Source organism: Aythya marila (assembly GCF_965140915.1).
Source record: "Aythya marila genome assembly, chromosome: 6".
NCBI lineage: Eukaryota > Metazoa > Chordata > Aves > Anseriformes > Anatidae > Aythya > Aythya marila.
Window position 1 is genome coordinate 39055486 of NC_139047.1, and position 15026 is coordinate 39070511.

At 37.2% G+C, this 15026-nt stretch overlaps 1 protein-coding gene across 1 annotated transcript in view; it reads right to left on the reverse strand.

Moving 5' to 3' along the window:
* CCDC148 (coiled-coil domain containing 148) overlaps positions 1-15026 on the reverse strand; it is a 63010-nt gene that overhangs the window by 28894 nt on the left and 19090 nt on the right. The window contains exons 4-10 of the mRNA XM_082764129.1: positions 13145-13248; positions 12040-12122; positions 11711-11874; positions 11371-11466; positions 11105-11286; positions 4232-4370; positions 1981-2187 (exon numbers count right to left, since the gene is read on the reverse strand). Coding sequence (XP_082620255.1) covers positions 1981-2187; positions 4232-4370; positions 11105-11286; positions 11371-11466; positions 11711-11874; positions 12040-12122; positions 13145-13248 — 975 coding nt within the window. The remainder of the gene's footprint in view (positions 1-1980; positions 2188-4231; positions 4371-11104; positions 11287-11370; positions 11467-11710; positions 11875-12039; positions 12123-13144; positions 13249-15026) is intronic.

Consider the following 15026-nt stretch of genomic DNA (forward strand, 5'->3'; position numbering starts at 1 on the left):
TTTTTAAATCTCGTCTTACAGACCCTCATCACGATGGCTTTTTAGTTGGTGTACATTTAACTCCCAAACCAAGAGTTACTTTTTAGCTGATAGTTGCCCACAACCACTTTCAACAACAGTATGACTTCTGTAGGTGCACACTTCAGAAGTGTGGAAAGAAAAGTCTGAAAAAGGAACTATAACTGGGCAAAGTATAAGTTTTCAAATGCATATATAGCTGCCAAAACCAGACAAAAAACACAGATATATTCAGGATAATCTTGAAAAATAGCATGCCCAGTTTCAGCTTCCATCCGCTAGCCCCTTCAGCTGCAGAACTGATCAAAACAGGGTCACAATGATCTCTTTCTGTAACAGCAAAATTGTACCTTTTTTATTCCTCTCTTCTGAGAAGCAGATGAATTGCTTTTCATCAGGCTTTCAACTTTTTTTTTTTTTTAAAGTCACCTTTGAAAGCAACCCTTGAGATGTGTAGGCCTAATAGGTTTAAGTTTCAAACAGTTCCAGGTTACTGGAAACAGGAGGTCACAATCTAAAGACTTTGAGGCAATGAATGCAATAGTGAGAATCTTAACCTATATGGAGATAACATAACACTTCCCTGGTACTTTTATGAGGGGGGAAAAAAGTGACTGGCGGATAAAATTCACAATTCTGGAATAAGTGCTAGTGCAGGTAAGAGAAACAGACATTCCAGAAAGGGAGGCCTGGGGTCAAGATCGAGCTCTAGAAAAGCATTCCTCACACCACTTGGCAGCAGCCTGGCTCTGAAGTGTGGCATTCCCCACTCAGTCAAGCCCAGACAGCTTCTAACCCTAAACTGTTTGGATTCAAACCTTCCTATGTCAGAAGACTCTAGGAAGAGGGGAGGGCAGTCCTTCGTACTATTATTACAGTGAAAAACTCAACTCAAAATCAAAAATTCTGATTAACCACAGTTCAGGTTTACTGTGATTTTCAGCTCTTTAGTACTTTGTGGAAAAGGGTTCAAAGACAATGTTGATAAAGTGAGAATAATACATCATATATGCTTTCATATGATAATTTCTGTGCAAGTGGAAAATCAGAGAACAGTTCAAACAAATGCCTTTCATGCCCAGAAATATGATTCCCCTTATAAATGCCTCAGGCATCAACATAATGCTCTCCTCTTGTGTCCAAGCTCCTCCGATTTTATTTAGAAAAATACCCTTTGAAAAAAAACACAGGGTTTGTTTGTTTTAAGTCTTGTTCACCTCTTCACACAGCAAATCTCCTTTCAGGATATCGTGAAACTTCTATAACAAGGGCAAACACAATATGGGATCAATTTTTAAGAATGCTTTCTATGGCTGAAAAGTAAACAGAAATGAAGACAGATACTCATTATTTCTCTGAAAACAGACTACCCTTTATCAAATAGACTACTGGTAGTGATGATGAATGGAACATGTTTCACTGCCACTTAAGAAGATTCTAGCGTTAAACCCAATTATGACATAAACCTCACACAGTACAGGTATTAAGCCCACTTTGCTAAGGATGAAACCAAAACACACAAATATTTTGTGATTTGCTAGAGTTAAAAATGAAAGCAGAGTCTGACACCAGACCTCTACTCCTGGTGGCTTGTTTACAGTCTAAACAGCAGAACAGATCTTGTTCTTCCAATACAGAAATACCAGTTCAAACTCTTAGATGGTGTTCAAAATCCACCAATAAATGTGATCACAGTTCATGCAGAGATTACACCCACAGTATGAAACTAAGAGTAAGGCCTAAAACATAGTAGGTAATCAAATTCTTAATAAAAAAAAAAATACAAACTAAGTTCAAGAGTCTGTAAGAATATGACACTTACAAGGATCCCTATGAGTAACGAAATGGAGAATCTTCAAAACCATACTCTAATTTTTAAAATTTCAAGTTTTTGCTTGCATTCATTTTGAATTTGGCAGTACAAAACAGATGTGCTTGTGCTAGATTTATAACAGAACCTACCTTGGCTTTCAGATCAGCACAAATCTCCTGTTGCTTCTGTTTGTTATTAGCAGACGCTACTTCTTCTTCCTGAGCAGCAGAGGCTTCAGCAACAGCCATCACCGCCTTAAGTAAAAAGGCCTTCCTAGCTTGAATCCAATTTAATATCAAAACTCTGTGTTGATTCCTGAGGAAATTGTAATGATCCCAAGCTCTCTCATGAATAACCTAAAAAAGTAAAGCATTTCAGAAAAGCTTAACACCATCCATTAATACCGTATTTTGCAAACCTTGAATACCATTTGTATAATTATTACATCACCAATATCCCTATGGAATCCACAATTAGGGCCTGAAAGTATTCTGCCAGGCATTGGGTATACTGCAGTCTCCCAGTGTCAGTAGGCCGTGACAGCATTCCAGTATTTCCCTGGTGTTGACCCCTATCACATGGCACTTCAGTATCCTGACAAACCACTGTTCTTTCCTGAACTATACTTCTGGAATAAGAATAAATGAAACACATTCTTGCCATAGAGTACATACAATGCAGGTTAGATCCTTTCAATACATCTTCAGAGATAATGAACACTTTTAGCACGATGCTTTTCACAGAATGTTATGATCTCCTGTAGAAAAACAGACCACCACTTAAAGCAGTTGTACAAGCATAGTACAGAGAATTAGATTCACTTTTTCTTTCTTAACAGGAAATTTGGAAATTGATTTTTGGCTTGCCAAGCAGCATACTGCCGCTACCAATACACAGTTTTTTATCTTAAATACACTTTCTTTGGCCTTATTCATTGATTTTCGAGAGGACATTCAAGCTTCACAACACTGACAGAAATAGTGACAGGTAAGGCTCCATAGTCTAAGGCATTAGAAACTTGGACCTGTTTTACATCCCAAGAAACTACCGGTTACAAGGATGAAGATGGCCTTCTGCTCACAAGTTCCAAGGGCACCATCCTTGATGCTCACTTCAAGGCCTTTGGCAGGGGCATGCTGACTCACCTGGTGCCTAGTTCATAGATTTCCTCTTGGCTCACAGATCGATGAAGCTAAAGTGGTACCGCTACCTCTGGAGATTTTTTTTTTCTCAGATGTGTGTAGGCCACTGTATGAGAGATTCACATTGCCATCACTGGTCTCTGAAACTCAGGTGAGCCTTACTGGCAAGCAGCTAAACTAAGCTAAGAAACTACTGAGCAAGAAATGTGATGCACAGTTTGTTCTTCTAAAAAGTAGATCTCTGTCATGACCTGCTACCAGATCAAGCACTCAGGTACTAGTCCAATGATCCATTCTTCAGAAAGAAGGAAGAATAGGAGGCTCTAAGTTTAGTTATGCTAATGTAACAAACATTTTAAGAGCAGATTCTCAGTACTGTTTTAACATTTCTGTATTTGTCATGCTGGTATGCACACCACATTCAATGCAGAATGATGATTTTTAAATTTTAAGTGACTCCCCGAAGAATTAGGGAGACCCATTAATAATGGATATGTTTAAAAGTACACATATATTATACAAGGCATATAATTCTTGAGACCAGTTCTCACATCCAAAAGTTCTGAAATCCACCAGAACTTTACCTTTGGTGAAATTATGCTATTCATCGGTATCACTACACTGCCACTCCTTTGCACTAGGCACTCCTCAAACATAAGGAAGTAGATGGTCTGAAAATACATGCAGAGATAAGAAAAGACTCCTACTTTCCCTATGACATCCTGAAATGTTCTGGCCTTGAACTGGGTTTCTCTATTAGCTGCTATGTGCTTATTCACTGTGGAGTGTAAAAAGAATCAGTAATCAATTTGAAATGCATTATGAATGTAAAAATAGCCTCTCTCTGAGAGCAGGAGATAAGTTTCCACTCTTCCTGCTATATATGTGCCATAGAGCAATTAAAATAACTATTCCTAGACAGTGTGACAATGTTATACATCCTTATAAAAGAAAAAAATAACAAGAGAAGCAGAATAGTGAGACATAACTATAAAATTGTATAGCAAAAAGCAATGCTAGCAAACTAGTTTTGTGAATTTGGCAGTAAGAGGTTGTGTAAAATCTCCATGGTGCTTATTTTGAAGAAGTGTATGTTTTTTGTTTGTTTGTTTTTAAGACTGGAACATATCTCATTGTACAGAATAAAATCTATAGTTAAGAAGTCACAAAATAAAAACCTTTGATAAGCATTCTTTAATACAAATGTTCACTACATGCTTTATACAAGAATGTATATAGCTAAACTAACAACACTGACCAGATCGTGCCTAGATTTGTGAGGAAGGTATCTCTGCAGCGCATCAAGGTACAAAGTCCTTCTTCTCTGAAGATCACTTGGATACTGATTGATAACAGTCTGAAAAACACACTGATCTTCTTCTTTCCATTCAATGTTCCTACAGAAATTCAAATTCAACACAATCAGATCCAAAGTAATTTAACATTTTAAAAGGAGAAGTTTGGTTCTAGCTGTTTACAAAAATAAAAAACAAAAAAAAAACAAAACAAAACAAAACAAAACAAACAAACAAACAAACAAAAAAGCAAGGCTAAACCTTCAGTGGGTTCTATGACACAACCCTGAACCTGTAAACCTGATATTAGATCAAAGCTGGAAAATACAGATTTTCTTTAATGAAACAAAGCAAATGCAGACTGCTTTCTTAATGTGACCTTTTACTGTTTTTTATTTTTATTATTTTTTATTAGGGAACGACATTGTGTTTCTCAATGAAGTTACATTAATAAATAGTCACACAGCATGGAAAATATGGTGTGAAAAAGGAAGATGATTGGTTTCTGCCACTGAGCACTAATGAAAATATTAAAGTGAATGAAATAATATCTGTATGCAGCTAAATAAGGGATTAGTCAAAAAAAATTATGATAGCCACAGAATCATGGCAAGACAAAAGATTCCTGTTTCTTTTAAGTAGGAGGTGAAATAATCAGTATGCCTGCACGCATTTCAGAAAATTAGAGTAGCAAGATGTAATAAACGTCAAAAAAACTCAAGCACAGTAACACAGGTTTGGAGGTTAGATTTTACCCTCAGCCTGAACACGTTACCATGTAGGCCTTAAATATCAGGCTTTCGTCAGCAGCATTAATGTCAGAGCAGCAATACTAAGTCAGACCAAAAGGTGTCTCTATCCCAGAGACCTCTTCTCAAAAGTGACTAAAAGCCCAGGTATAATTAAAATAAGGTAATTATATGAATCTACACCCCACACCAAATTCCTGCAGCTTCCAACTGTTTGCAGCTCTTGGACTTCCTGAGCCAGCAGTGGTATATTGGTATGTAATGGCCCTGAATTCAGTAAGATGTTAGGACAACTTTATCCTTCTGTAGGCAGAAATACCAGGCATTTAGAAAAGACGACCGAGGTGCTGTCTTGTGAAACAATCGTATGTAATATTAAACTAGATTTTATGATACAATCTACAATTATCTCTAAAGAGAGACCAGTAAAGAAAAATATTTAAAATATATATTTAACACAGTTTAACACAATTTTTGTTTAAAGAATGCTGTGCAATAAAAACAGTGCATAATCACCACTGTAAAGTACGCCAGGAAATTGAGAAAGAATATCCCTAGGTCTGCTCATTTAAAGATATGGAATGCTTCACCCACAGACATCTCTCAAGAACGCAGACAAAATAACCCATTTCAATAAACCATTTTTCCAAGTAATGCACTCTCAGGCAAGGAAACCCAAACTCTTGATGACACTTCTCACATTCTTCCCCATCCCACTCCAGCACTTTCCACTGTTGCTTGCTTTGCCATGAAGTTGGCATGAATTTGGACTGAGTTCCATTATTTTCACCTACCTAATAGCATTCATTTTGTAGCTTTCTTCAAGCAGACAGAAGAGTTTTATTTTTACCTTTCTGGTCTTAGAGATGATCAGGTAGGAAAAAAGAAGGATTTGACCTTCACCCACCTTTATGGAGACACCTAGTGATCAGAGTTTCTTCCTTCTCTTCGTTCAATTCCCCATTTAATTAAATAAAAATGTTTCTTAGCTTACTACACCATTTTCAGCATAGAATCATTATTCCATGATCAAAATGGCGGCAACATATAACCAAATTAAGAAGAAACATTAAATAATTTATTCCATAACTATGAACACCTGGTTTCTTGCCCTCCATGTGTACTTTCCCTATATTGTTTTTCTTTGAATAAATGTTAAAAGTTACTCTCATCTTTACCCAGATGACACAACGAAGATAACCGCATAATGAAAAATCACATCCTACTTCCTTCAATAAATTCCAGCAACGTTATTAATGCCATTAGTGCTACAAACAAAACAAAACAAAACAGAGCACTGCAGTGGTAATAAGTATAGAGAGAGATTCCACATATAACTTTTTTTGTTTCATTTTGGGGTGGGGGGGGACACAATATGAAGCATTAACTCTTAGCTGACCCTCTGTTGTAGTGAGTTTGTGTAACTTAACTGTTTATCAGAGTAAAATGAAAGCAACTCATTGAAAATTAACAACCACAATGACCAAGTGTCCGCAGGTAATAGTACCACGTCACAGTACAAAGGTAATACACCGATACTTAGATCTTTGCTTTTCCAAAGAGAAACATTCGCAATCTGCATTTGCTGACAGCTTTAGAGTAATTCACAAAATTTGCTAGTAATAAAAAAATAAAAGTTCAACAGCAGCCTGACTGGAATGAATGAAAAGGATGCCAGCTGAACAGACCCAACGAACTGGCACAGTTAGCGTGGCACACGATGTCACACCCAGCCACTCCTCACCTTGCTGCTCACTGACTTCCCTGTCTACCCAGGACTTCAAAGATTTCCTCTGTGGGGATGCTTTACAGTACAGTAGTGCAAACTCAGATGGAAAAGCTCCACAGCACTTGTGCAGTTACAGATTTAGGACTAAGAATACTAGAGTAATAAACTGGACTTTGACACTGATTAATGTTAAAATTAATACAATAGTGCATGGAGCTCTATTTCCCTCAACAATCTTATCTGATATAATTGTATTATTCTTACTCTCCACCCATTTTCTTTTTGCTTCTTATAAACCGTGTGGAATATCCGACAACCAATTTGTAGGACACAGATGTTTGCTATTAAATCCAGCATTATGAGGAGAAATAGAGACTGCTTTGAAATCAGGGAAAGAAAAATATTTAGCTCCTGTAAAAAGTTTATTTGCAGTGACTGACAAGACTGACAACTACCAAGTAAGTGCTAGAGACAACATAAAATGTGGAATCACATTAGCAAATGCAGACATTCTCTAGTAATTAAAGTGTTTCTTTATAGGTGATGGCTTAAATTTCTCATGAAAGACAATGAATATATATGTCTGAGCAGAGGGTTTTCTCATATGCTAAAAAGAAATAGTGCCCAGGAGAGTAAAATGGGATTAAGGAATCCATTAAACAGGGAATGGTTGCAGTAATAACTTGTAACCTTCAGGTTGTAGGGCTTGTACAGCGGACACAGTTCTCCAAAGATAACAGCTCCTGAGCTTTGATAAAGAAGTGCCACTGGGAAGATGTGCTATTTTTGCAACCTTTACTGCCTCTGCAGAAGATGTCTTGCAACTGATCCTCAGAAATGAGTGCTTTGAAAAGCTCCCTGTAGAGAAAAGGGAGGAGTTTAATGAAATCTGTTCATTTATTAATTTTAGAATCTGTGTGAAATATGGGCTTTCTGAAGAGTAACTTTAATGAACAAATTAATTATTCTTTGCCATGCATGACTTAAATATCTGACTGCAACTGATGCTGAGTACCATTTCTTTTTCTTAAGATAACACAGCATTCTTTCCAAACATTCAAGTTCATGAACAAATGTAGGTCTTCCATCTACAAGAGTGAGGCAGAGTAAGATCCATCTTAATCAGGAAACTTCACACCACAAACTTGAGAGCAGGGAACAGCACGGGTTCTGTGCTCAGAAGGCTGGTCTGGTGACCTGCTGTGCCTCCAGAGCACATGGGCAGGCACACCAGTTCCTGCACCAGTCTCCACCTCAGTTTTCTCATCTCTGCAAGGATCCCTCTGACTTGTATATTGCTCTAATAGCCAGCTAATGATGCATCTCAATTTCAATCTCTCAAGTAGACTTATAAATAAGATGGAGAGACAGATGTCCTCTTCACTCAGACAGATAATGACAGGACAAGGGGGAATGGTTTTCAACTATCAAAGTGATTTAGATCAGATGTTAGGAAGAAATTCTTCACTCAGAGGGTGGTGAGACACTAGAAGAGGTTGCGGATGCCCCATCCCTGTAGGCATTCAACCTGGAGGCCAGGTTGGATGGGGCCCTGGGCAACCTGCTCTAGTGGGTGGCATCCCTGCCCATGGCAGGGGGTTGGAACCAGGTGCTCATTAAGGTCCGCTCCAACCCGAGCCATTCCGTGATTCTATGATCTCTGTACTACCTAGGAACAAGACAGAGAAATTGAGAGGGGCAGAGGATACCCTGGGGAACTAACAGCTACAGCTAGAGCTGCAAGTAGCTTATTGTGAGTAGGAAAACACTGACTGCCAGTGTCTTGATTTGTCAGCTGTGCCAAGCTTTGTCAGCTGCGCTTAGATTTTGTCAGCTGTTCATAGACAAACAGCTAAAAAAAGCATTGTCCAGCCCAACACAATCCAGCCCAGCATGATCCATTCCAGTATATTCACAACTATAAAACAGACAGAATTACAAAATATCCTGCCTGATTAAATGCAAGACATTCCCTTACTTAAAACTCTTGTAAAATTCCAGAAAGGAAGACCTCACCTAAAAAGAATCTGAAAAGCACCATCACATTTTAGATAAATATTTAAGTTAGCATCATGGTGCTTCAGTGACAGGATATTGACAAGCTTATACAAGGCTGAATGTACAACCCAAATTTTAAATATACTGCTTGCTTCTCTTATATACATATGTGTGTGTATATATATATATATATATATATATATATATATATATATATATATATCATTCTGCTACTAGAAAACACTTCATTATTTTGTTTCAGAACCGAAGCAAGGTGATTGTCTTATATTCAACAGCCCTGCGGCAGCTCTTTCCTTTGAAACACTTACCCAGGGTTAATCCTCAGCTTTACACACCCTGCAAAATACAAACAACTTGGAAGAGAAGTTACCCTTTCTGCCCTATAATCCTCACATATCCTCTGCAATAGCTGGGACAACCTGAACTTGATGCACCACTGTGTGGTTGAATCTGCAGACGGATTGCAACAATGCCACCAAGAGATATGTTAACTTCTCTGTACCAAGTGATATGTTAACTTCTCTATCAATTGAGTCACTGCTGGTTGTTCAGCAGGAACATCCTGTCAATAGACCCAAAAAGAGGGACCAGGTGTACTTGACTTAGTCATAATATTCCTTTCATTTGATGTTGCTGAAGATACAGTGCTAAATATGTAGTACTCAATTCATCTTTCAGTTATTCAAATAATTCAGACACCCTTGGAAATTGTGGCAAAAATATAACAGTGCTTAGAGAACCATCGGCTGTAACACACTGGTTCCAAGTCCACAATTTGTGGGACAATGCCCCCCCCAAAAAAATAAAATAAAATAAAATTGTGTTTCAGCCTCAATACAATAAGTGGATTTGGATTGATCAAACATTCTACTCCTTTTTTTTTTTTTTTTTTAAGTTTCTAAAAGCAATACACATTGTAGCATGTACTCTAGAAGGACTGAAAAACACACAAAGAACATCGCAGACCAGATTACCTTATGCTCATTTTTCTTCTTTAGATATTCTATGCACATTTCCAATTTTTTGTTGCAGAAAGCCTGAACAGTTAAACAATGATATAAGTATTAACCCAGTGCTCTTTTCTGTACTTTCACACATGTGATGACAGAGGAAGAATGACAGAAATAATCCTCAGATCCTTGGAGGAAAAAGTTACGATTATGTTACTACATAATTGTATTGTTCTACTGAGCAACTTCAAATTACAAGAATGAGTGAAAATGTATGGCAGTTGTATTGTCATCTTCAGGTAGACAGCAGTGAGATAACTGCAGAGATATCACAAGCGCTGCATTAGTCAGTAAAGTACAGTGGATACATAAGGTCAAAAATCTACATCACTCAATTTTTCACAGTATTATCTGTTGGATCAAGGTTACCTTGATGAATTATTGAATAATTAAATCTTAAGGCTGTATCTTTGCAAACTCAAAATATTTCCATGCAAATTTTCCAAAACAAATGTAAAAAGTAACAAAAAACATTGTGTTTTACAAACCCCATGTCTTGAAAGTAAGTGATTCTACAAGAAAAAAGCAAATTTTGCCTTTTGTATTGAAAATATTTTAATGTTGTGGATAGAAGCATAGAAATCAAAATGAGCAATAAAGATTCAGGAATAGAAGGCAAACAAAAAGATCAAGATTTAGCTTTAAATTCCATACCCAAGACAATTGCTGATGATTCATTTATGATTTTATACCTTCCCATCTAATCATACTGGCATACACAGACCCAAATCAGGTAATTTGTTCCAGGCAGCCTACCTGTGTACCCCTCTAGCAGGTTGGTGCCACTGCCACTTCCACCAGCTTTTCTTGAGCCACATTCCTCCCCTTTACTCCCCATCTACATAATATTAAACTATTCTGAATCTACATACAGTTTCACATTTATTTGTGATTACAGTTACTGCAATGAACCAACATCCTTGAAGAGATTGGACCTATTTATCAACTTTATAAATAAATAAAGACCTCCCTCAGAAAGGCTGTACTTTTCTGACTTAAATTTGATAGTGTATCACACAGAAAGAATCACTTCTACTCATATAAAAGAGAACATTTGACACACATCAGATTGTTGGTTTTTAATTCATAAAACGTTTCACTTATTATTTCAGATGAGTTCTTTAGAAAGGACTGCCTCAATTCTCACAGCTGTGCAAACAGTTACTGGCTTTAACCCCATAGAATTGGGCAGTGAGCCAACTATTTTCTGCAATGAATAAAATAGAACCAGCTATCATGGTAAGGGTAACTGCATGATCTGTAGATTGTAAAATACATTATAGTTTATTTTTTCCCCAGCAAAAGAAATCTAGAAACAGGTGTCATTACCTATATATGACTTTTAGCTGTTGATCAACCTCTTGAAGCTTAGACCAGTACTCATTTGCAAGCTTACAGTATTCCTTGATAATTAAGTTCTTCAAATCTGGATAGGGGAACTCCAAAGATAGTAGTGCTGAAGGAACTTCATGGAAAAGTTTGGTTTTTTCTTCAGAAGAACGCACTAAAGCCTGTGATGAAAAATGCTGCTCAGACTACTCTGCATTATATTTTTTCTCAGAAACCGTTAACTAAACTTACAAGGAAAAGCTTACTTTTCTTTTATAGGCTTCAAGCTCTCTTTCCACAGTCAGACTTTCAAGGTTAAGAAATTCCAGAATTTCTTCCTGTTGCTTCTTCACAAATTCAATCTATTTCATGAAATGCATTAGTGTTACTTCATATTGCTAGAATATGAAATTTCTTATTTGGAAACAAAAAGCTTGATTTCCAGTTTCACACTGCTATGCTTTTACAGATTTTAGTGAAAAATTTGCAGTGCCACAAATACAAAGCCTACTGAATACTCTGAGTTATATCCGTAAAACATTGCTTATAAATAAATAAAAATGCTAAAAAGACAATGATTAGAAACTGTAACGTTAAAATACCAACCTGCTGTAACATGTCAACTGGATTGAACTTATATTTCAGACAAATGTCTTCTGAGAGGTAATGCTGCATTTCAGACATCCACAATTTCAAATTCTCTCTTAGTTGCCAGATAGGAGCTACAGTATTTGTTTGGTATGCATCCCATTCCTTTGATAATTTTTGCTCTATATCCAAATGAAACATAAAGCTTTCTCAAACACACAGAGCATTAGGTAGCACTATACTTCCTAAATCTAAAGCTGTCATGACAGGAATTTAAAAACACAAATAAGTAATCAAGATAATTTTGACTATAATAAAGAACCAAGACATGAACTGGAAAGTCTTACCCAAGTCCCGTATATCCAAAAAAAAGTCATACTTATGACTTCCTTCATCAAGAACAATCTTTACTTCTGCTTCTGCTTTTTCCCTGCAAGACATGAATGAGTTTTTTTGTTTGTTTGCTTTAATACAGAAGATTTGATTTCTTTTTTATTAAATTGATAAGAATGATAAGCTTCAAATACTCTGATAATTAAGTAAAAAGAGAGATTCTCTGCCTGGAAATCTATTAAGGTCAGGCGTTTTACAGAAAAGTAGTATGGAAGCCACCCTCTTTTGAGCAAAACATGCTGTTTTTGATCTGCTGTACATGCAAAATGTAAGCTAGTAGACCTAGGACAACAAAGCTGTCTGTAGTTTGGTCAGCAAGTTACAAGTATTTCTGGAAAAAAGAAAAAGAAAACAAACAAACAAACAGAACATAAAAACACCTGCAGCAGGCCACCAAAAGTGTTCGTTCCTGAAAATTCTAAGATAAGGTACATGCATACATCATTCAAAAGAAGAGAACACAGCTTCTGCAGCATGAATACAATAGAATAGAATAGTTCAGTCAGAGGAGACCTAAAAGGATCAAGTCCAACTGCCTGACCACTTCAGGGCCAAGCAAAAGTAAAAGTACATGTATATTATCAATGATGTTATTCAAATGTCTCTTGAATGCTTCGTTCATCTTTAGCAATGAGAGGATAATTCTGTTCTCATGAGCAATATTAACATTCCCTGTTATAACTGTGAATGTTTCAACATACCTAGAGATGCACTGACACTTAAAATGATTAAAAAACATCGGAAAACTTCTGATACTCCTACAAATACAGGCTCTTCAGATTCTGACAGGTCAGCTAAACAGCTGGAGATCACGGTATGTGCCACTGAGTACATGCGGAACATCCACTCTGTTCTGCCCTCCTTTCATCTGTTCTCTTTGCACCTACAGACCTGTTTCAATGCAAGCCACAAACTCTCCTGCCCTGCAGAAAGATTTATCTTCGGTTAAGATATTTTAATGTTTATCCTCCTAATGTCCCTTTAATCAAGTATGCCACACCAGAATCTCTGTCTGCTGATGTATTTCTTTAATAATAACTAAGATTCCTCAGGTCTTACCTGTTCTCACTCAGTCTTTTATGCTCTTGCCACCACACTTGGCGATGCTGTTTCAGCAGCATTTGCTCTTTGTTATTCTTTGAAATTTGTTCTGTTTTTTTAATCTGCAGGAAAATAAATGCTTATAAGTATTTTTAAGTATTTTCAATAGCTTTATCACATGCCTTCATATCAAAATTTAACTACATAATGGTGAACCTAAAGGCTCTTTGCACAACTGTGTTTTCTGAAGAACAATGGGTTGCAGTGTAATCAATTTCCATGAAAAAAATTATTCCACTCCAAATCACAATTAAAATGAAAACTAGAAGAAAATGGACTGTATTTTTTTCTTCCTTTTTCTCCTTTTCTTTCCCATCCCTGTTGTCCAGGTGATAGAGGGGAGATTAGTAAGAGAAATAAAAATAAACTCTTACAGGTGGGAAGATGAAAGAGTAAAAATGTTTCTTTCAAGAAAAAGAATTTCAAAAATTGATTACTGAAAACAGGGTGCTTTTCCAAAATCTATCCATTTAAAGATACTCTGAAATTGAGGGCTCCACAAGGATATTGCTTCCAACTTCAGTTAATAATAAGAAGACAGAGATAGACGGAGTTACTTCTTAAACTAGAGGGAAAGCCATACAGGCTGATGGAATAGCAGCCAGATGATTCGGGCCAATCAGCAACGAAGGAAGAAGGGAAAGAAGTCTGTGGCTGCCAGAAACCCCTGAGCTAGGTCAGTTTTATTTTATCCTGCTGCCATCATGACTGTTTCCTGCCTCTCAGTGACTAATCAGGACAAAGCAGGATTTCAGCCCAGCAAACATTTGCTCCTCTCCTGCTACTTTTCTTGCTGCCCAGCCACAGCCTTCCCCTTCACCACCTGACCCCATCCCTCCCCAGTCAACTACTTCTAGTTGCAAAACCCCCCTCTGTTTCCAGAGCCACCCATAAATCACCCCCTATTTTTATTTTTATTATTATTTTTTAATTCCTCCTCCCCAGACCTTCCTTTATGCTGTATCTTTCTACTGCAGAACAGCAGTGAGCAAGGAAAAAAAAATTGGAAATGCTTGTCCCAGTTCATAATAAGGAGTAAGGAATAAAGGTCTCACTCCACATCTAGCCCAGGAAAGAAACACCATTATGAGACATAACTGCTCATTTTTCATTTGTCTCAGGTGGAAGTAATTCACTCTTAAAAATGCTTCGTCAATGTTCCTACATAGTGAAAGCTGGACAAAGCCACACGCTGCCCCCTCTGCCTTCGCACTCACAAGGACTGCAAAACCCCTGAAAGGCCACATCTCCACTCCCTCTGCCTGCTGCGTAGGTGACAGCAGCAGGCACCTCAAAGAGGAAGCTGTGGGGCATTCCTGTACAGTTCTCATCCACGAGTACTTTTCTTCCTTAAGCAGCCAACAATTGATTTGTCATTTGCTTATTTGGTTCCACATCCATGGAGAAGTAACTCAGAACTTCAAAAACTGGATTACCTGAATCAGCAGCAACAACAAGAAGAAATAGGTGGGAACACATTTTATTCTCTGTGGAGCTTTCAGCATACATATTTTATTATCTACTCATTTGGAAAACACTTGAAAAAAAGGTGAAATACCAAAAGACAAATGATGAAAAATTAGTTTCAAAGGGACAAACCATTTAGTGAACAGCTGGAGGAACGCTTAGATGAGCTACCGTCTTCCCATACCTTTGGGTTTGCTGTTTAGTGAGCTTGTTCACAAAAATGTCCCATGTTTCCCCTGTTGAATTGTAGGTAATGGAAGCAATCAGAAGCCCTCCCTCAGAATGGCATAAAATTAAAAAAAAAATAAAAAAGAATCCATCCACTCTCCAATCTTTTACATAAGTGACACTGACAAGCCAGGTAATACATATT